The 22114-nt window shown below is 36.7% G+C and overlaps 1 protein-coding gene across 2 annotated transcripts in view; it reads left to right on the top strand.

The window, feature by feature from the left end:
* Positions 1-22114, top strand: part of LOC131042430 (succinate-semialdehyde dehydrogenase, mitochondrial) — a 290490-nt gene that overhangs the window by 18200 nt on the left and 250176 nt on the right. For both annotated transcript variants that reach the window (XR_009105256.2, XM_057975696.2), the window contains exon 7: positions 650-712. Coding sequence is in view for 1 of the 2 variants with exons in the window: in XM_057975696.2 (XP_057831679.2) it covers positions 650-712 (63 nt within the window). In the remaining variant the exon portion in view is untranslated. The remainder of the gene's footprint in view (positions 1-649; positions 713-22114) is intronic.

Below are 22114 nucleotides of genomic sequence, written 5' to 3'. Positions count from 1 at the left end.
GTTGGCTCTGGCATGTTCTGTAGGCTTGATGGGTACCTAAGTCACGAGCCCTTGGGACTCTTTTGGGTCTGCCCACCTTGGGACTTGCCATGTTTGGGCAAGTCTTGTATCCATGGCCTAATCCTTAGTAGGGTTGACTCATGATGTACCACATCCGTCCTTTTACAATCAAGCCAACCTATTTGGTGACATCATTCGTGCTATATGCTCATTAAACCTGCCCTAGGTTAGTGCTCTTGCTCCTCAAGGGGCTTGTACTTCATTCATTGAAAGACATGGTTCCAAGAAGTGTTAGTAACGGTCTTAATGCATAGTTTTAGATACAAGGATTAGCTCTTCAACATTTATTATTATCGTGTACTGAACCAATCATTTTTTTCTGGTTTGTAAAAGCTCAATGTTCGAAATTTTTTATATTTAATTTATAGTCGTGGAATGAAAAGGCCTAGCTCTTATTTAATAGATGGATTGATTGAAGAATTGCTTTGGAGCCTGAGATGTATTTTTCGTTTCTTATCATTAAGACATCTGGGTGTGAATAATAGCTGTTAAAGGTGCATTTTCATGGAAAAATTGAGATGTGAAAGGTATAGTTTCTGTAAATTCATAAACTTTGTTTTGCTGTTTACTAAAATTAGTTCATACACAGCCTGTAGGTGTTGTTGGTGCCATTACTCCATGGAACTTCCCACTTGCCATGATCACACGCAAGGTACATTGCAGGAGTCTTGAGTGTATTTGTTTCTTTAATTTGTAAATGCATACTGTTTGAACTGGAAACATACAATAGCTAGTTAATTAAAATTTAATTTTATTGGATATAACAATTTTTTTCTGCTATTACTATTGTAGTATGTAGTAAATGCCAGCATTAGAGAACGTCACAAAGAGGTACTGATTAGCTTGAAGTGTTGAAATTGAGTGCTAGGCTGTTTGCATAGAAATAGACCAACTTGTTTTTCATATGTTATTTTAATCCCTTTTAACGTTTTGCAAAGCTTAGTAATGTTTGTAACTTTATGTCATATACATGTCCTATGTGATTTACATAATTGAAGTTCTAAAGAAATATTTTAATTTTTCTTGTCTTGTTTGGCCTTGAGCAAAATTTACCTTGTTTGCAATACTTAAATTTCGACATCAAACAAGTTGTGCTCTAGTGAAATTATTTTATAAATGGGATACATTCCTTGAATATTCGTTTTAAGGAGAGTGTGGTGGAAGCTATTTAGAGGCCTACTTTGTAGGTATAGCTCTTCGGTACAACTCATGGCCTATTGCTGTAGATCATCCCGTTTCTCCATTTCTTGTTCCTGAAAATACATACAAAACACAAATACAATTTGATGGTATACATGATGTAGGAGCATTTTTGGGTTAAACAACAATCTTGCATCACCACAAAAATTAGTGAGTCACAAGCAAAGGCATTGATAAACTTTGTAGAAGTGACTAAGGGTGACATTTTTCCATGGCACTGATTTTTTTTGATCGGTAAATGTGATATTTGTATTGATAAGGAAAAGCATTTAAAAATTGTTTCGGGAGCAAAAAGAATCTAAACCTCTCCCATCAGTTCATCAGAAGCAAAAAGGAACTATACCTATGCATCCCTATCCCGCCAACTATTTGTCGATACAGCACCCCAAAATTTCTAGACTAAAACATATACAATGATATACACCTTCGCATATACAACCATCTTTACATAAGCGATTATGGCATGTAAAGCAAGCTGAATAACATCAACAAAATTCAGTCTGCTAACACAATATCCTTGCCTTTGCCACGAGGGGACTCCGCTTGCTCGTTCTTTGCCACGGGTGACCTTGCTTCCACGCTCTGCTCCGGTGGGAAACCAATCCATAAGGTTCTGCCCGATTTCTTCTTAGAACCCCTCGGCCTGCCCCGTTTACAATGCGAAGAGGAGGCACCTGAAGCAGGGGGTGAATATTCTTCACGAGGACCCCATTTCTCCAGCTCCCACCGTAGTCTCCTTGCGTCCACGGCCTTCAAATACTCTTTGATTCCCGTCATGCCCACCTGAGCTGAGGCTCTTCAAACCTCCTTGTTACAGTTTGCGCTCCAGATAAGGAAGGGGCACCGGGGTGGAGTGAATTCACTCACCTTTAGCCACGCACCCCCCGTGCAGATAAAACCTTCCCCTTCATGCACCATTGCCATCAAACTCTCAAAACCCCCCACCACTCCTCTTTAAGGCAATTATCCACCAACCACTATACAATTTCCTTCTTCTCCAAATCAAAACACCAGGCCACAAACATGGAGGCCACGTCTGCGTTGCATCTATACTTGAACGGGGATTTCAAGTATTTGTCTCCAAAAACGATATTCACGCGGGTCAAGAAATCTTTGTCTTCGAAACTGAAAATTTTGGAGAGCCTCTCATTAGAAATCGCCCCCCAAAATGCAACCATCGGCTTCGATGCCGTCAGTGAAAAGTTCGACTCCATAAGTGCGAAGTTGATGGATGTTCATCTCTGTGGGAATTCTCAGACTTCGCCTTGATGCAGCACCAAAAAACTCGATTAACATCTTCTTAAGGACGCTAAGCATAGCGTACATTCTGCCACCCGAGAAAATAATGCCAAAACACATGGAAATAAAGTTCCAACTCAGCCGAGACCGTAAATTCCAGCTTGTCGAGGTCCATTAATGGACATGACATATCTGGACAAGCAAGTTCCAAAGACGGCCAATCAAAAACCTCTACCGACTGCACTTCGTACACCATTAGTGGAGAGCTCCGTCATTCCATCTTGGGCAACCAAACCATTCATTGTTGCATGTACTACAAGAGATTGTAGTGGGATTTGCTTGAGAAATCAAGCAGAGTAATGAAGGAAGAGAATATTCTCGAACCCCTTACAAATCAAAAAATCAAGCCTACTCCAAAGATCCTTTTGCATTCAAAACTCTTCAACAAATTGACCGATAGGGCCAAATAAATACACGTGTTTTACCATCTTGGAGATCAAAAGCCTGATTGGTGCATGCATCCATCGCTTGATTGCCCTAATTCCATGGCATTGATTGTAGCTATGGAAAATCCTTTTATAGTAACCTTATAGTTTCTGCAAAAGAGTTGCCTGCAATAGCTATCCAATTGTTGGGGAAAGTTGCTTGCAACAGTTCTACAATTGTTGTGGAAAACCATTTACAACATTTCACACAGTTACTGCAAAAATTTAGTTGTACCCATGGTATAGCTGTTGGAAAATTTAATGTCCCTTTTTTGGTACATTCCAACATTCTTGGAAACTCCAACTTTCTTGGAGAGGAACAACTTCATCGGAAAGGCATTTTGACAATGGTAGAGTTCTTGGAGCCAAGATCAGTGCAATGGTACTTTTTGTCTTCGGGCCCGGCATTTTGGGAGCACTCCACACTTTCATAGAATTTTGTCATTTTGGGAGAACACCAGACTTCATATAGACTGATTTCATATGCACTTAAGGAATTGGTGGTGTGGTCAGAATTCATGGCCTTATTAATATTTTCTGTAACTTTGAAGGTTGTGTGGAAAATAATTAAGTGATCAAATGTTTAGATATTTAAGTTTTCGTGAAGTGGAAAATTAAAAGACTAACTTATAATCAATTATTTAAAAGGTAATTATTTAAGTTTGGAGGAAAAAAGAGAATATTTACTTAAAAGAAATGTTAATCACCTATAGGGTTTGGATGTAAAATGATAGAAGAGAATTATTGGGAAAAAAGAAGATATTCTATTCTTTATCAATTTCTAGAAACCCTCATTTTGGAGAGCATTAGCTTTGGTGCTGCTTTTACCCTAAGGATGAGAACTCTCTCAGTTTATTCAGGAATCGGAAGATAGAGACCTTCTGGTTCTCATTGTTGGCTTCAATCAGAGGTCAAATTTGTGCTGATTCAGGAATGTGTGGAGATCTGAAATAAAAATAAAAATATTTATTTATATTTTATTGCAGGGATCATTGCTATTTGAACAATCCAGAATTAGTATTTTATTTTCAAGAATGAATAAATGGTACCAGCCTTACCAATAATCAAGTTGGCTGTGCCATTTAAAAGGTTCAGCGATTAAGTATTTGTTGCTGAGGGTGTTGGGAAGAACTAAGAAGTCATGGGAAATGTAACACTGATTTGTATTGAAGAAAAAATTGTTATTAATATTTTTATCATATATTCTTTGCCGGGAAAACTGTAGGGGAATGTGGGAAGTTCAATAACAGTTTCTGTTGAAAAGAAGGTGTTTATTGATGCCATTGGCTATATTCATCTGCTGGGCGAGTTTTGAAAGTGTGAGGAATTAACAGGGTATCCCAGCACATTAAATTAGGTATTTAATGCAAAAAGACCCCAGTTGCCACCTGCAGATCTGGACACCAGCCTGGGAATGAAACCTAGGTGTCAGTATTGACCAGAAAGGGAGGGTTCGAGCTGCCTTGTAAGGGGTGTGATGTTGTCCAAATGGCAGATTCAGCACCTTGGCATTGGAAAAACATAACGACCAGAATTTTATTGTAAATGGAATGTAAAATGCAATATACAGCTGTAGCCAATCAAAGGTCAGACATTTATTACTTTATCCATGTATTTGTAGTCATAACTATGAATGTTTAAAAATCATATGCCGAGTATTTGTAAAGACCTGTCAATAGTGATTTATTTGTGGTTCTTGGTTGAGCAACAACTCTTTTTTTGTATTTTTGTTTATTGAACATTCTGTCAAACATTTGATGAAACAAACTCACAAGGAACAAAAATAAATACCACAGTACTAGAAGCGGCATTGTGTCAAATATTTATCAAAATGTAGGGAAAATTAGACCAGCACACTTCGAAAATTGTTTGCAGCAGTTGCAAAGCTGCTACAGAAAGTCATTTGCCGCAATTACACAATTTCTGCAGAAAAGTCAGTCATGCAAAACTCTCTCCCTTCCAATAGGTTAGCATCATGAAAGTGCTGTGGATAGGGTAATGATGGCATAGAAAAGACAAAAAGAGGAACTTACAGTCTGAGTGCTCATCATTACTTGAATGGAGAGCTTTACAGCCATTGCACTTCAGAAATTGAAGACAACTGAGAAGTCAGCATGATATGAAAGGTTAAAATAGAAAATGGATAGTCACATATCCAACACTGAAAGCCAAATCATTACATTGGCTCTTGGAATCATCTAAGGGTGTTTATTCGCTAAGGAAAAAAGAGTAAAATGACTTGTAGATGTTGTAGTAGGTTCTGTAGCACTAACAACAGGTTCCATGGCTGAAGGTAGTATGCTCCATAGCCATGGTAGTAAGTATTGTAGTTGTCAGTAGCTATCTGTTTGTTTTAAATTTAGAAAAATTGAGCAGCTTTTAGTGTCTGTTTTGCATCATATCTTATCTGTGGTGTTCTGCTCATTCTGCCTGTAACTTTAAATTTGCAGCAATAAAACCTTGGTTTGTATCACATTCTTTGTTCGTTAGCAATAAAAATGTGCCTGTAATTTTTGTTTGTTAGTTTTACAGCAGCAATAAAATCTGAGTTTGGTGTTGTTCCTCAATAATCTTTGCAGAAAATAATGACGTATTTTGTGGTTTCTGGGTTTGTCTGCCAGGAGAAGGCTGTTATTAATTTGATTGCCTATCCTTGACTGCATCAATTCATAGAATAAAAATTAAATCAAACATGATAGAGACTGACCATCACCAAACCCATCTACAGACCATCATCACATTGCTGTTGAATGATTATTGCAATTATTTGAGGCTGTCGTAGTAGATTTTATATAAAATCTATTAGAATAACAATGAATAGTAATATGAAAGTTCCTAACACTAACAAAAGTCAGGAAAGAACAATCTCATCCAAAAGGACATAATTAGTACCCTTTACTAACATTACTGTTTACCTTCCTAATGTGGTATTCTTGATAATTTGTCATCATTGAGTATCCTTTAATAGATTCTGGAATGATTTCTAGTCCAGGCACAGTCAGCTCTGGCCCTCTTATTTGTCGGTCTAGTCATAATCAACACTGGTTCTTTTGAGTTTTATTTAAAAAACTAGCCCTGATGTAATACTCTTATTAATATATGTTTTGTGTCTTTTGACCATTATTTGAAAATACTGTTGCCTCTATTAATGTGGCCTAGGTAACATCCTTTATTTGTGTATTCACAATGAACAATTTGGATTTTCAGTTAAGATATAAATCTTTTATATTTCTTTTGTGACTAGTTACAATCAAAACCATAGATTGCAAGGTCACCAAGTGCTCAATGAATCGTCAAGTACTTGCCATTTTTTTCACATCTTGAATTTTGCTTAAGTAAAATCACAGAGTTTTTGGTGAGTTTGTGCAACTTTGTTTGCCGAATATTCAGCAAGTGCGAGGGTTTGACTCACCCATGTGCTAAAGGTGTCAAAAACGCTGAAAAAATGTGTTTTGTGGCTTTATAAGCCCTATCCTCCCATGTGCCAAATGTGCAAAATGCTGAAAAAATGTGTTTTTATGGCTTTATAAGTCCTATTCGCCCATGTAGAAAAACACACAAGCATTACAACATTGTAGAGCATATTGGAAGGATTTTATAAAAGGGATTCAAAGAGCGATTTTCTAAATTTTCAGATTTGTAGGTTAGTTCTTTTTTCTTTTCAAGAGTATAAAATATTTATAATTTAGTAGCATGTAAAATTTGCAAATTTATTGCATTGAATTGATTTTATGTAAATTATTTTTGTTGATTTACACAAATTTATATCAATCAATTGTTTTCTTTGATCACAGGGTTTACATTTTAGCGAAAGAACATATTATTTTTGTCATTCATTAATTCAATTTGACTAAATTACCATATTAGTGTATTGTGTTTCAATTTTTCAAATGCATTTAAATTTTACATCATTATATTTTTTTTTATTCAAATCACTATATTTTCTTAAGCACTATTTTATGTTTTTATTAACATTGCAAATTAGTATACAATGGCATCTTGCTTTGTGTTAGTTTTGGATGTTTTTGACTTTGCAAGTGGAAGTTGTCTTGTTGGAACTAATCCCCCTAGAGGCTGTGACCCTGCTGCCCTAATGTGATTATCTGTAGGGATTACATAACTATCAACCCTACTTAATTTTTTTAGCAATATAGAAATGCAAATGCAATGCCTCCACATTTTTTGATCACCTAGATCTTAGAATGGGTAAGGTGAGAGCATATAGTGCTTCAATGGCAGCAAGTTTACCAGATTATACAAGTGGCTGAGCCGGCCTAATCAACACCTCTTCGGCAGATTGTGTGAATGCGATGTAAGCTACTAATAGAATGTCTAAGTTTGACTTGGACTAAAATGGTTGATAATGCCAGCTTGCTCAATGTCAAAACGGGTTGAATGATAGTGCTATAATAATTGGTGGTAAATTGACCAATCCTACAATATGAAATGCATGCAAACGATAACCCTTCAGTGGTATTATCATCTGAAGTTTACAAAGTGAATAGGAAATGCATTATGATGTGACAAAGTTAGGAAACTGCTGTAATCAACTATAATATCAGGTTTGATCATAAATAAACACTGCTGCAATACATTCAGTCAGTTTAAAAAACCATATAACAATGAAATACAAGCTCACAATGGGCAATGGAATTCTGCAATGCCAAACAAAGATGAATATATGCTTATTAGAACACTGCTGTCACAAAAGTAAGATTGATACATTACTGATAACACTGTAGAAATACAACCCATACAACTGTAGCCGCTACCTGGATGTACACCAATGCAACCAAACTGAATTACTACTGAAAACATTCTTATTTCTCCTTAGAATTGATGTGGATCAAACTAATAAGACATAGTATACTGCTGGAGGTCTGAAATAGTGATTAATGCTGCTGGAACAACAGGTACAACCCACAAAAACCTCATGTAATGTCCTCACTCTAGTCAGTATCAGTGACTGATGGGTTAGCCTATTATTTGGACTCTCGTAGGCTAACATGTTTGGATAGAGAGTCTCAGTGGCAGTTCCACTTCTTCAGTTCAGTCTTGGGTTCAGTTCCAGGCTTTTGGAGTCAGTATATGGGCTAGTTGTGGGACTTACTATTTATAGTAAGTTTATTTGGCAGTGGTGCTATTTTTAGTCAGGGCATCTAGACACATGGGAGTTATACATCGTTGACCCCAGCTTCAGACAACACGTCAAAAGACTGAATATTGATGGACATATTAATATTTTAGTGGTTAAGTTATTTAATTAACTTATATGAATATTATAAAGTCATAAAGTGACTTTATAAAAATTGAAAAGCCACTTAAATGTTATAAAGTGATTTTAAATCACTTAAATCATAAAGTGTGCCCAAGTTGATTTATAACTATGGAAAAGCAAGTTAAATACATTATTGATGTATTTAAAATTGCAATTGGGCGTACTTTCTTGGAATTCGTGCCTTTTTTGGGATATTAGGCAAAGCAAGTCAAAATCATTAACATTTATTGATTATTTGACATTGCTTGGTTTTTGCTCTATGGATTTTCTAAGACAAGGGTTTCAGAGGGTTTTCTATTGAAGAACGATAATTCTTCATGGATCTATGATTTTGAGGCTGTGAAAGATCAGTTAAATTATTGCAACTGAGAGGGCTTCATTCAGGAGTCTTACTATGCTTCATTAGAGGTTTATTCATTCAGTTATTTGCAGATTTTTCAGTAAGGGAAGGGCTTTCTGTTTTAGACACCTTTATTAGTAGCAATTTTCATTCAATAAAGCAGCCGTACTATTTCTCCTTGCTGGCCGTACAACCTTTTCCTGGTACATGTGGACTTGAAGAAGGGCGTTTGACCTGGAGGGTTGAAACGCCTTCCCATTTTGCATTCTGGTTGCCTCATCTTCAATGCCTAGCATATTCAGGCTATATTATGTCTTTTCTGGCTTGGACAATTAGCATTATGAAAGATGCCCACTACTGAATGTAGCAATCTGATTTAGTTTTCTGATTCTGATTTCTTTGGCCAGCGGTAGGGAAATTTGGTTTCATATGTTTGTTTTTGTGGTTTTATGCTTTTTTTGTGTTTTTTGCAATATATATGCCTTGTAATTTTGACAATGCAATTGAATAACAATGATAAAACTGTTACAAGTGTGGTTGCCATTGCACCAAAAGATCAACCTGTGTAATATCCCTTGCCCAAACTGACTGATTTCGGCTCAAGGAATATTGTCAAACACTTTGTATGCTGTCTTTCTCTATTCTGATTTTTGTATTTCAGATTGTTTGATACACTTTGAAAGTTGCCAAGAAATTTAGGAAGTTCACCAATGATGTTGACAATACCTCTTACAATGAACTAGTATGCGTGCAGTTCTTTTTGGTATTTTTAATGCATATACATGAAAACTAGATATGGAATGCATACCTACAGCCAACTGACATTTCGACAAACAACTGGCATGCAACTATTATGCTGATCATATATGCTATTAAAAGGACATTTCGTCAAACAAACGGTATGCAACATATATCTTCTTTATTGAATTCATTCCTAGGTACAATGCTGCTATGGATTTGCCAAGACTAATTGGCTTACAAAAAGACTACATCAATGCCAAATCTGATTCTAAGTTATCACTTACAACAGCAAAATTATATGCCTAATATTTCAATACTAGCTACTAATAGTTGCAAGAGGAACCTGATAATAGTGATGCTTAATGATGGAGATGAAAGTTGCAATCGGAATCAAGCAAAATACTGTAGCGCGGCACTGTTCATGCGCACTGTTCATGCACACTGTTCATGCGCACTGTAGCAGCAAGAACAAACTTGCAATCTGCTCTTAAAACCCTGAATAATTTGTTGATAATCTCTCCCAACAAGAATGATATAACTCCATGTGCCAAAGAAGGACGATTCACAACCAATTATAAATGTTCTCCAACAATAAACTTCAAACCCTTGTAGAAAAATTCACCAATTTGCACAAATGAAAGAACTGAAGTATTCTTTCCCACAACTGCAATAATTCAGGTGTTATTTCACACCTTCAAAATTACTATCAATAGGAAGTTTTCGTTTCCTATGATCAAAGAAGAAAATTGCGAAAGCCCTAGGCTGCACAATAAAAATCAATCAAAATACTATTCATCAACTGGATGCCGAGAATGAACTCTTGCCTTTCCTTTTATTCTTTCCTTAAGAGAGCTCAAACACCTTCCTGCCCAATGTGGGATAAAAGATTTATTCCCACATTAAATTATTTACTTAACGCACTTTATTATATTAAAGTAACTTTATTATATTAAAGTGACTTTATTATTATAAAGTTACTTTAGAACTTTATAATAATATTAAAATATTAAATAAATCACTTAAGTCACTTAAACTTTAATATCTCTTGATGTACTTGTCTGATTGCTAAACCGTCTGAGCCAAGAGTCGACTCTCCCTGTTCTCCATGTGATTGGATGCCTGTCTAAAAATAGAAACCCTGAATAGTGACTTACTATAAATAGTAAGTATGTGGAACTAAGTCTAGAAATAGCTGCAAAGGCCCAATCAAGGTTGACACTGCCAATAAGCTCTGCTCAGGTGTCTTTCTATTAATAGGATCCCTGACTCTCCCAAAATAGTAACTTACTATAAATAGTAAGTGTGCCAATCTGAGTCAAAAAACCTGTGCAAAGGCCAAAACCTGAATCCAGCTGAAGAGTAATGTCTCTAATCACCAAGTAACTGCCACACGAGGCCCTCTATCAATAATTGTTAGCCTACGAGGGTCAAATGATAGGCTAATTCTTACAAACTCTGATGCTCGCAAAATGGGGACATTACAACCTGTTAATGCCTGATACAACCACTAGACTTATGGAATCCATAGGAGGCGGTTAAGCCATGTCACAAACCCGAGTGCTGTGTTGCACAAAACAAGGAGACCAAGGGTGCACTCTTTGCAACAATCCCCCCCCCCTTGCGCAAGCGAGGGGTTTGAACCTGTGACCAAGCTCTGATACCACTTGTTACAAGTGTGGTTGCCGTTGCACCAAAAGATCGACCTGTTAATGCCCAATACAACCACTATACTTATAGAATCCACATGAGGCGGTTAAGCCATGTCACAAACCCCAGTGCTGCGATGCACAACACAAGGAGACCAAGGGCGCACACCTTGCAACAAAAGCATAAATTAATGACTGGAAATAAATTTCAGATTGACTGATTTTCTAACAATAATTAATAAATGCCAATAGATAGTGGAATTCAACAATGATATGCCAAAATTGGCCTACCAGGAGTCCAACACCTTGCTCGGAGGGCTGCTTTATTGACTTAAATGAATCCATATGTTGCTATAGGAGCTTCCAATGAGTCCTAACTGCTCCAATGAGTTTTATTCTCCTAACTAATAATTATCAAAAACAAATCTTGCATGAATAGATGAAACTGCTGCTATTTCCTTCAGGCTCCCAAGAGACTTCACTGAAAACGACCAATTTTCCCCACTGATTTGTTCATAACTCACTCCAAGGACATCATAAACTTGAAAGAATGATTTTATTCTTTATTCCTAATGCTGACAATGAAATTTGCACAAAAAAACCAAATGTAAACCCTCCAAATTATTTTTATTGAAACCCCAGGCAAGCTAGAAGTGTACGACTAGGTTAGGAGAGGCATGGCTGGCCACAAATTGCATTATTTCACCAAAATCTGCCCTCTATCTGCTCAGATCTGACTCTCATATTCAATTGCTGCTGTAATTGTCAAAATTCTTCTGATTAATCCCCTTGTGGATAGATATAAGAATTCCCAGCATTCCAAATTGACAAAATATGAGAGGGTTTTCGTCTTTTCTCTCAGAAATGGAGGTCTACGTCCCCAATTCCAATCCACACACCTGCAAAATTCGTTGCAGACCATGCAAAATAGTTTTCTTCTCAAAAATTCTCAATCACACAATGCAAAAGTGAGCCTCCAAGTCTTCTTTTATGCTTCTTGCCCTAATTCGATCCACCTTGGGCATCGTAGGAAGATTCCGTTGGGATCTTTTCTCTCCTCATAAGTTCGAATTGCCCGAGGGTTGATTCCTCATTAAACATGGCCCACTTTTAAAAAAGGTTTTATCATCTAGGGAAGTGTGCAAGGGACTTTTAATATAAAGTCATTTATTAAAAGATAAAGTAACTTATAAGTCACTTTTATATACTTTTTCCAAATTTTGAAAAAGTAACTTTATAGCTTAATATTATAAAGTTTTATTATTAAGGCCCACCAAAGCAAAATTTTTCCTAGTATAAGTCCCCTTTGGCTAACCCATCATCTCCCAACACCGAACTTCACCTGTGGAGATGGGTGATAGGTGAATTTAAGTATCTGGATAGCAACTAGAGAAGTGGGGATATTATAGATTCTGGACTTGTACGCCTTGTTTGGTCAGTTTCCTAGTTTTGGCTGGCAAACTCCAGAATTCTTTATTTAAAATAAGCTGAGGACCTCCATGTATGTTATTTGTATTAGATTTATTTGCGGCACTTACCAGACTCTTAATATAGTTGCAGTTGATCCTTACTTATCTATTCAATTTAATGTGCATTTCTTGCCTGGCATACTCGTTATTTTTTATTTAAAATAATTCAAATCCTTTGAAAAACACACACAAAAAAATCAGTAATAGCATCACAGGAGAGTTAGAACCAACAGGGTTCTTACACCTCAAACATTCTGTTAGAACATGTTATAATTTTCAACAAAATTGCATTAGTAACTTTAGAAACTAAAACTCCATCAAAATACATCAAATATTTCCATTTTACCAATTATATGGAGAACTCAAATTGCATGACCGATGTGATCACACGGTGAAATCGCCACATCTAGCTAGGAGGGTTTTTATCCCCAAAACTCGAATTTCAACAAGCTTTTCATCCTCGAGAGATATGAACTCAAGTTCTTGCTCGGAGCAAATGAAAATGAAAATTAACTCAATAACCCTTCATCTCAACCCAACCTCCTTTTATAACCTTTTTAGAGATATTTTAGGAGAGGATTTTTTTTTCTTTTTCATTGCTTTTTTGAATTAATGCTTTTTGCTTAGGATGACATTGCTGTGGCAGAGGAGTCATTGTCATCTAGTAGTAGGGTGGGGCCGAAGGCACAACCTTGTAGGGCAAGCAAGGAGTTGTAGTCATGTGCAAAGATTGCACCCTTTCTCCCACAATTTTACAATCTAACAGGGAAGAGAAAATTGTAAAAACTTGTAATTTGTATCTTGGCTAGATGTGCAATTTACTATGATGATTTTCAAATACAATAATTTCATAATAGTTCTCAGCTAGCTATTGTATTCACATGATGATGCAATTTGTACTCTATTTGTATTCAAATCTAATAGAAAACAGTTACTCATGATTTTTTAGGTTCATGTAGTACATTCTATAACTCAATTTTGCAAAAATATTGTGTTTTTAAAGAAATTTAAGTCCTTGTTGAAGTTGCTTGTCATGCCCTTCTCCTGTGAATCAAATTGCAGCTTTAATAAATAAATTTTACGCAAAAATATCAATTGAAACTCAAAGGAGGCCGACCTCCCAATAACCCTAGGCGATGTAGTTTAATAAAATACAAGAGGTCGACTGAAGATTAATTTCCTAGGGTTGACTCACTTAAATAAATCAAACATTTGTCTCTAAGGCCAATCCCTCCTAAAGAGGTCGCCTCTCTTGGAGAAATTGTACCCTTTTGATGTGGTAGAAAGGAGATAAAATGTGGTAAGAACAGCAGGTGACACAAGACAATAGAATTCTATTTAGAGTAGACATAAAGGGCACATTGAGAGCAGATGCAAAGCAGGTTTAGAGCAGAAACACATGTGAAGGTTTAGCAAGCTAAGCAATGAAAGGTTTTGTAATGTCCCCTTTTGGGATTTGCTGATATTTATTCCTGAGACAATAATTCCAACTTAATATGAGAGTGGTAATATATTAATAAATATAATTTTGTCAATAGTACATTATAATATTCGACTTAAATTTTTAAGGCTATTTTGGAAAAGTAGTACTTATCTTGATAGATTCTTTGATTTGAGATATATGTATCTAAATTGTAAACATCACCTTAGGCCATCTGATTGATATCTCACAATTAGTGGAGAATGGGTAAAAACACAAATAATTTTCCCAAACAAAATCTTCAATCTTCAACATTTTGTTGACTCCTCTTAGACCATCATTGACCTTTTGGTAATGATGATTGTTCAAATCACAATCAATAATCTGCAAGGCTTAGGTGAGGCTGAAATAAAAACCACAACCAATATTTCAAAGTCTTCCAAGTGGGTTCCATTCTCTTTAGTGGAGCTGCTGCAAAAAACACAACAATAATTGGAAATCTCCAAAACCTTTTCTAATTGCTGCAATCACTGTTTGAGGATCCTCTTCTGAATAAATTGTGTGGGGCCCACAAAGCACTTTGGCAAGTTATTCTAAAACTAAAAAATCTGAATTTCTGCTGAAGTCCTCTTTTTTTAACTCTGATACCTAAGTCAGATCAAAGACCCCTCGCGTGGAGTTCCTTCCTTTATAATCTGCTTCCACATTACAAGATAATTACAAATGATGCTGAATTAATATATGTTTTCTGAGTGCTGCTTGAGTCAAATAGAATAATTAAATCTGATTATGTATTGGACATGTATATCTACAGTAGCCTTTTCCTAATTCCCCTGTAAACAATGAACTTAATCTCCTTTATATCTCTTGTGTGTCCTTTCACAAAAGTCACGTTTCTTTAAGTTATCGGATGGTTGTGGTTTTTTTTAAAAGCATTTTCTCAAAACTATAGTTGCACTTGTTATAAGAATGATTGATATGTATAACAAATCGTGCTCTTTCCTTATGTGACATCACACTTTTCTCAAGCTCTTAATTCACATCATCCCTTTGTATATTGGTAGTGTAATCAAGTGCTGTCTTTTAATCCTCCTCACCAAAGCAAATCACATTATATAGCCTTGGGCTCCTTGAAGTTAATCACACCTCTATTATCAATTAATCTATAGCACGTCTTCAAGGCAGTGATCTATTAATGATATTATGTTGATTGCTGAGTAGTGTTAATCGATTGTCATTGTATAATGTTAATCGCCACTCTCCAATATCGCTGACTTCTATTCTTCTTCAGTAATCCATATCACTGCCACCAATCAATCCATACATATAATGAATCTCTGTTTCTTAACATGTTGCCACTAAGATCTGATCAATACATCATATCCCTGTAGGTAACTGATCATGATGAATTCTATCCGCTGCTTATAAAGTCGCTTCCATCATCTATAATTAAATCATTGCCTCTTTCATACAATCGTCGCTCTTAATAATAATTTCTGTTCTAAATAAATGGTTCGGTGATTAGCGAAAGTCTGATAGCTTCTTAATGAAGTCGGCTGTCCATTAAGGAAGTCTCCAATCTGCATCCAAATTAATATCATTGCTATCTTTATTGATCAAGCTGTCACCTTCGTGTTCTCATATAAATATAAGAGATTAATCACTTCAATGAATCACTTGTCTTCTGTAACCATATGGATGTTAATTGGATAAGATATTTTAAACTTTCCCTTTCATCTATTATTGATAGTATGTAACTTATTACTTTAACCATTTGAAAACGCTACCAAGGTTACCAGTCTTGATCCCACAGTTGTTCTTTGTTTGTTATCTTTTTGGGTCAAAGATGGGGACATGACAGGTTTAGGGCAGCTACTCATCAAGAAAAGGTGGAACATAATTGAAAAGGGCATGAATTGAGTTTGGAAAAGGAATGATTAAGGAGGGACACTTCTCTCGCAGGGTTTGTATCCCTTGTAAAGAGTTGCAGACTTGTGACTCTTTGTTCCTTTATGAGGGTTATAAGTAGGGCAGGTCTACTCATGAGGAAGGCATGAAAGAAGAAAATCAAAGAATAAGGATTTTCTCATAGGCAGATATACCTGAGCATAAGCAGCTGATCAAGTTGTCTTAAGGCAAAGAGAAGTCTTGTGCGTTAACAAGTGTTGGTATGCAATATAGATAGTGATGTTCTTATTTATTTAATAAATCTTTTAACAAGATATTAGTAAGCCTTGTAAATTTATTATGTTTCTTAATTAACAAGTTTGTTTGTCTATTCTTTATTCCTATAATCAATCATTACAGGAATGGAGGGAAATGGATTAGGGGAGAGGTAGTAGACAGGGTTTCCCCGAATTAAGTAGGCCACCCCAAGGGATGGAATCATCAAGGATGGATGTTCCTGCCGCTTGTGGGCCAAGGGACAAGTTGTCTTAGTTGGATGCTGCATGCTCTTGGGCTTAATTGGGCTGAATATTCTTCCTCAATGACTTGGGTTCCCTCGAATTAAGAAGGCCACCCCAAGGGATGGAATCATCAAAAGCTTGCTGCTTGTGGGCCAAGGGGCAAGTTCTCTTATTTGGATGCTGCATGCTCTTGGGCTTAATTGGGCTGAATAGTAACCGGCCACCCTTTATGGCTTTCCTCTCCAAACCCTACTATGGTTGATTAAGGGGATTGGGCTATTGATGCTTGATTTCTAAGATCAGCAAGTTGCATGGTTTATCTAAGTGGGTTAAGATGATTATTGACATACATATGCATTTATATTTGTTGTTGGATTCCTAACCCTAACAGAAATGAATAGTCTTATGAATTATATTTCAAATATTACCTAACATGGTTGCAGGACATAAACCAGGATTTATGATGATAACCATATTACATTCCTTATTTCAATTGAATTTGCGATTCTAGGCAAGATACAAGATCATTCCAAAAGGGGACATTAGATTGCTGTGTTGGAAATTTTTGGTCTACCAAGTCTGAATCAAATTTGAGTTTGCGAGCTATGATCAGAACTATCTCTTTTGTTTATTTGGGTCTTGTTGTGACCTTTTTTCACACATCGCCCCATTGCAAATGGGGACCCCCAGTTTTTTGTTTTGTAGGGTTTTAAGCCGCCAATCTTCGCAAGTATAGAGTTAGGGGTATTCAAAGAGTTTTTCTAAAGAGTCCTTGGTTCAATTGGACCACTTATGATCATATGGGCAATTTGACATCTCAGAAGTTGTAATATCCCTGCCATATATCTACCCAATTTCTGTTGATTCTGACTCAACTTCTGATTTTTTTGTTTTACTGATTTCTCTTTGACCAGGTAATAAGGAGGTTTCTTGTTTGCTTGTATTTTTTGGTTTTTTGACTTTTTAGAATTTTTTGGGGGGTTTTTGCTGATAATGAATTTGCAATACATGAATTGAAAGAACATTGAAAGGAAATATACAAATACACACACAATAGATCATGAAATGGAAATAAATTCTGATTTGCTTACTTTTATTCAGGATAATTCTCCAACATACCCGTACCAGGCTGTACAGTTTGAGACATAGTTAACAACTCCAAAATGGGACTCTTCCAACCTGCTGTCCTCTGTATCTATGCCCAGTGGTTGCTGATCTGCTGATGGTGTCTCAGAATTTCCAAATTTGATGAAATCAGCCCTTATAAAACCCTCACGCCTAGCTGGAAAAGACGTCTTCCTTGCTGGAAGTGATACGACTGGGATTTGGTGTTAGAAATGTGTAGAATGTGCTGCCAAATCTTTCTGATCTGCAATTCTGTACAAAACAATTGTTCTCTGCCAATCTGAAACTAAGAATGATCACCAAAATTTTCTGTCAATCTGATTAAATCCTTCTGACCTGTGGTAAAATTTGTAACCAGGCAAGCTACGATTTCGTCCAACTTCCTATTCTCCCAAGAGTTTCCGTTCCTGGAAGCCAAAACTGCTGCTCAAACCCTTCAGAGAGCTCAAACCCAGACACTGAAGCCAAATGGAAAGAATGATCGAATGAATGAATAAAAAATAAAGTCTTATTCTCTTTTTATTCATCTCCAAAATGGTTCGACCAATTTAGGGCACCAAGTTATAAAATTTAATAAACTTTAATCAATTTCATTCCCCTTCAATAAATCGACTTCATGAGGCTTTGTATGCACATTAGCAAATTAGAATGTTTTATTTCATTAATATTCCCCCTCTATGAAGTTCGATCAAATTGAGGGTATTATCCTCATGGCATAAAAGAACACTTTTTAAGTTATAACTCCTAGGGAAGTGTGCCCAAGGGATACTTCGTTATATTTTATTATAAAGTATAAAGTGATTATAATAATTCACTTTATTATTATTTAATTTATTTACTAAGATCCAACTTAGGAAATATTAAATATTTCCCAAGTAATTCATAAAATGCTCCTCAGGTCTCAGAACTGAAATCTGACTGAAGATACTTGACCGAGGATGTTACCCCAATGCCGCAGGTGAACTGACAGTGATCCCCTAAAAAGTAGGAATCCCCCTAGAAAGTAGGAAACAGTCTCCAAACATCCGAGAATGCTCAAAAGCGATCCTGCTCTTCTCTGTGGCCCTCCGGGTGGTCAACTAGTCAACTGGTAGTCCTCCCTAAAAAATAGGACCCCTCCCTAAATTTAGGAGATGGTCTCAAATGATCCAGAATGGTTCCCAGGCACCTCGAGACCAACTCTGAGTCATTCCCTATGAAATAGGGATCCCTCCTAAAAACTAGGAACTAACGAGTGAATGTCTGAATCAGCTCACAAAGCCCCCTACAAGGCTCCATGACTCCTGAATGGGTTCCCTAACCAATCTGTTGACCTACGGGAACCCTAAATAGTAGGTCAACCATGCTCATTTGTCTGACTCCTAGAAAGGGGACATTACAAAAGTGCTAAGGCAAACCAAAGGACGAAAAACGCAACTACTTAGGGCTAATTTTGACAACTTCCTATTTTTGTGGGATTCTGTTTTTTTGCTTTTTTATTTTTGGCACTTTGGGACCAATCCAAGAAGTAGCTTTTTCACTTGCTCTTTTGCTTTTTGCTTTTTGCTTTTTTTTTTCAGCTTTTTTGAAAGTTGACCTAGGATTGGGTCACTTGGGTCATGGCAAAAAGGTTCTTGTCTTCGAAATGAAAAGTTTTTAGCTCCAAGTATGAAAAGCAAGGAAAAAATCTCCATACAAGACGTTGATCTAGAAAGTTCCAGATGAACATGATGATGAGCAAGAAAATCCACTAAGTGTTTATGGCAAAGAGAAAATTTCTAAATGGAGAAAGCAATGTCTTGTGCCATGCTGAAGTCCACCTATCAAGGAGAAGGCAATGCCTTGTGCCATGTTGAAGTCTACCTATCAAGGAGAAGGCAATGTCTTGTGCCATGCTGAAGTCCGCCCATCATGGAGAAAGCAACGTCCTGAGACATCATGAACTCCACCCAACATATGTCCCCTTTCTAGAGTGGACATCAGAGATGGAGGAGTTGGCCTATCATTGGAGTCTCTTAGGCTAGCAGAGGTTGATTGGGACTCATTCAGTACATATAGTGATTGGATTTTAGCTTTACAGGTAGTTTGGAGCCAGTTTGGAGCAGTTCCTAGATTTTAGGGGATATTTGTCATGTCCCCTTTCTAGAGTGGACATCAGAGACGGAGGAGTTGGCCTATCATTGGAGTCTCGTAGGCTAGCAGAGGTTGATTGGGACTCATTCAGTGCATATAGTGACTGGATTTTGGCTTTGCAGGCAGTTTGGAGCCAGTTTGGAGCAGTTCCTAGATTTTAGGGGATATCCCTAAATTTTAGGAGGTCGTGACAGTTGCGAGTCGTGAGGTTATTCATGACCTTTCAGATAGTTTCAGTTTTAGGAGATTTGGGTGTGTTTCCTAATTTTTAGGAGCATCCCTAGATTTTAGGGATGAGATTGCCAGTTGATCCATGATTTCCGACATCAGTCACAGATAGCTGACAGGTTCAGTTTCAGGCTTTTAGTGTGTTTCGAGCTTTCTATAGCTATTTGGGTTATATTTTTAATATATTTAAATATTTCCTAAGTTAGCATTTTAATATTTTAAATAAGGCTGTCTATAGCCATTTCGGAGTAATAAAGGGTTTTTGGCTTCATTTGGATTTGTATGCCCATGTGTTATAGCTCGTTGGAAAGGTCTTGAACTTTTCTAAATGATTTTCGTTTGCTAGGGTCCTTTTGGCACTTGGAGTTATTTTATATTGAAAAAGTGGTGTTTTTTCTATACTTGGGCGCCCAATATTGGGAAATATGACTTTATATTAAAGCATATATCTTTAGGGTTCGATTTGGAAGGAAAGAGATATAAGGAGAAGGAAACCTAATTTCTCATTATCTTTTACATATTGAAAACTTGTTTGGTGCGTGAAATATCCCAGACCAATTTTTTCCAATTTTTCAATTACAAAGAGTAATGCAAAACACATTTGTTAGGGTTAGCACTTAAACCAAAACGATGCGGAAAACAACTCTAACCAAGAATGTACACCAGGATCCCGAGTTGGGCAAGGCGTGAGCATATGGTCAGAGGGTCTTAAAGCATTCTGAAAGTAACTCTAACCCAGAATGTGCCCAAGATGGACTAACATATGGTCAGAGGATCTTGGTGCATGCTGAAAGCAACTCTAACCAAGAATGTGCCCAAGATGGACTAACATATGGTCAGAGGATCTTTACAATTACAATTGCTGAAAGGAAAACTCGACACCAAGCATGTGCTTTCAAACTCAGGGTGGGAATGGAGCTACCATATGGCGAAGATGCTAAGAACTTAGAAATGGAATTAAATGTAAATAACAAGCGTGAAATGAAAATGAGAAGAAATGCTGCCAGTACTACTGTTCAGCTTACAATATGATAGTAAATGCTTGCCAAGATCATAGGATTAAGACTATACAATGCTGTAACAATATAGAAGGCTCTCCCGGGCTTAACAAAAATGATAAGTCCAAGAAATTCTACTCAAGGATCAATCTTAATATTCTGATTTATGACAGACCTGCACGCGAAATGCTTAATCAGCAACACATGGAATCACTAAAATGCTCATTACTCTCTCAATACTAGTCCAAATGACCCAAAACCAAAAGCAATGGCTTCCTATGAAGGAGGCGACCCAACCAATACCAAGAAATCAGACATTAACCCAACAGATTATTTATCACGAACCCCAAGGCAATTCCCAGCAGTGACGCTAAGCAAGAATGGCGATTCTTCTCTATAAAATAAAACACTTCATATTAGAATCTGCAAATTTGCACAAAGGAGCGCGCAGCCAAAACAAGAGGAAATATGCAATACCCAGAATGAATATGTTTTTATTTTGAAATATATGAGTGAAACTACAAATCTGCCCTGCTAACTGCGACTCCCGAAAATGAAATGAAATGCAAATAACTGAACTTCAAGCACAACTCAAGCTACAATGCAATCCCCACTACAAACTCTCACAACTACATTAAATCACCACTACTAGCTATCTTTCAAGCTAGAAGCAATGCCAAGGCTAGGAGGTATTCATTCCTCGAAACAACCCCAATACCATTCGGCAGAGTAACATTACAATAGACATCAGATCCAAATGAAGGGAAGAGGCCTCAATTTATAAGCTTAACAAGGGATCTCTAGAGGCTTCTAGAAAGTGCGCCCTAATTTCACATTTGAATTTTCCTACAAGAGATGGCGCCACTTTTAAAAGCTTAATTAACCTTTATTTTAATTCACTTCTCTTCTTAAAGTTGGCACCCCTTTTCATAAGCAAGATTTTAGACCTTAGGAAATATTAAATCCCTTCCATGATGCGTCCACCCTTGAAGACCACCTTTTAAAACAACTTGAAGTGATGAAGCTAGGCCAAAGGGTCAACTTTAAAATATAACATTAAAACATAACATTATTTAAATGAAATGAACTTATTTCTCCAAAAACATCCCAAGGCCAAAAGTGACGAAGCCAACTGAACCAACCGAAGAAGAGAACCAACTGTGTCGAAATAATTAGGACCACTGCCAGAAATAGAATTTACTAAAAATAGTAAATTCCAAAAAGTGCTCGGAACGCAAAGCCGGACATACCACTGTGAAGCCCTTTGAAAACCCAGAAAGAATCCGCAATCCAAACTCTAATTCATGAGCAACAACAAACTCCAAAATTGGAAACCCTAATTTCACCCATTGAGTAGCCTACGGG

This window comes from Cryptomeria japonica, chromosome 1, assembly GCF_030272615.1.
Source record: "Cryptomeria japonica chromosome 1, Sugi_1.0, whole genome shotgun sequence".
Taxonomy (NCBI): Eukaryota; Viridiplantae; Streptophyta; class Pinopsida; order Cupressales; family Cupressaceae; genus Cryptomeria; species Cryptomeria japonica.
Note: the sequence above shows the minus strand (reverse complement) of the source record. Positions and strands in the feature narration are given on the sequence as shown.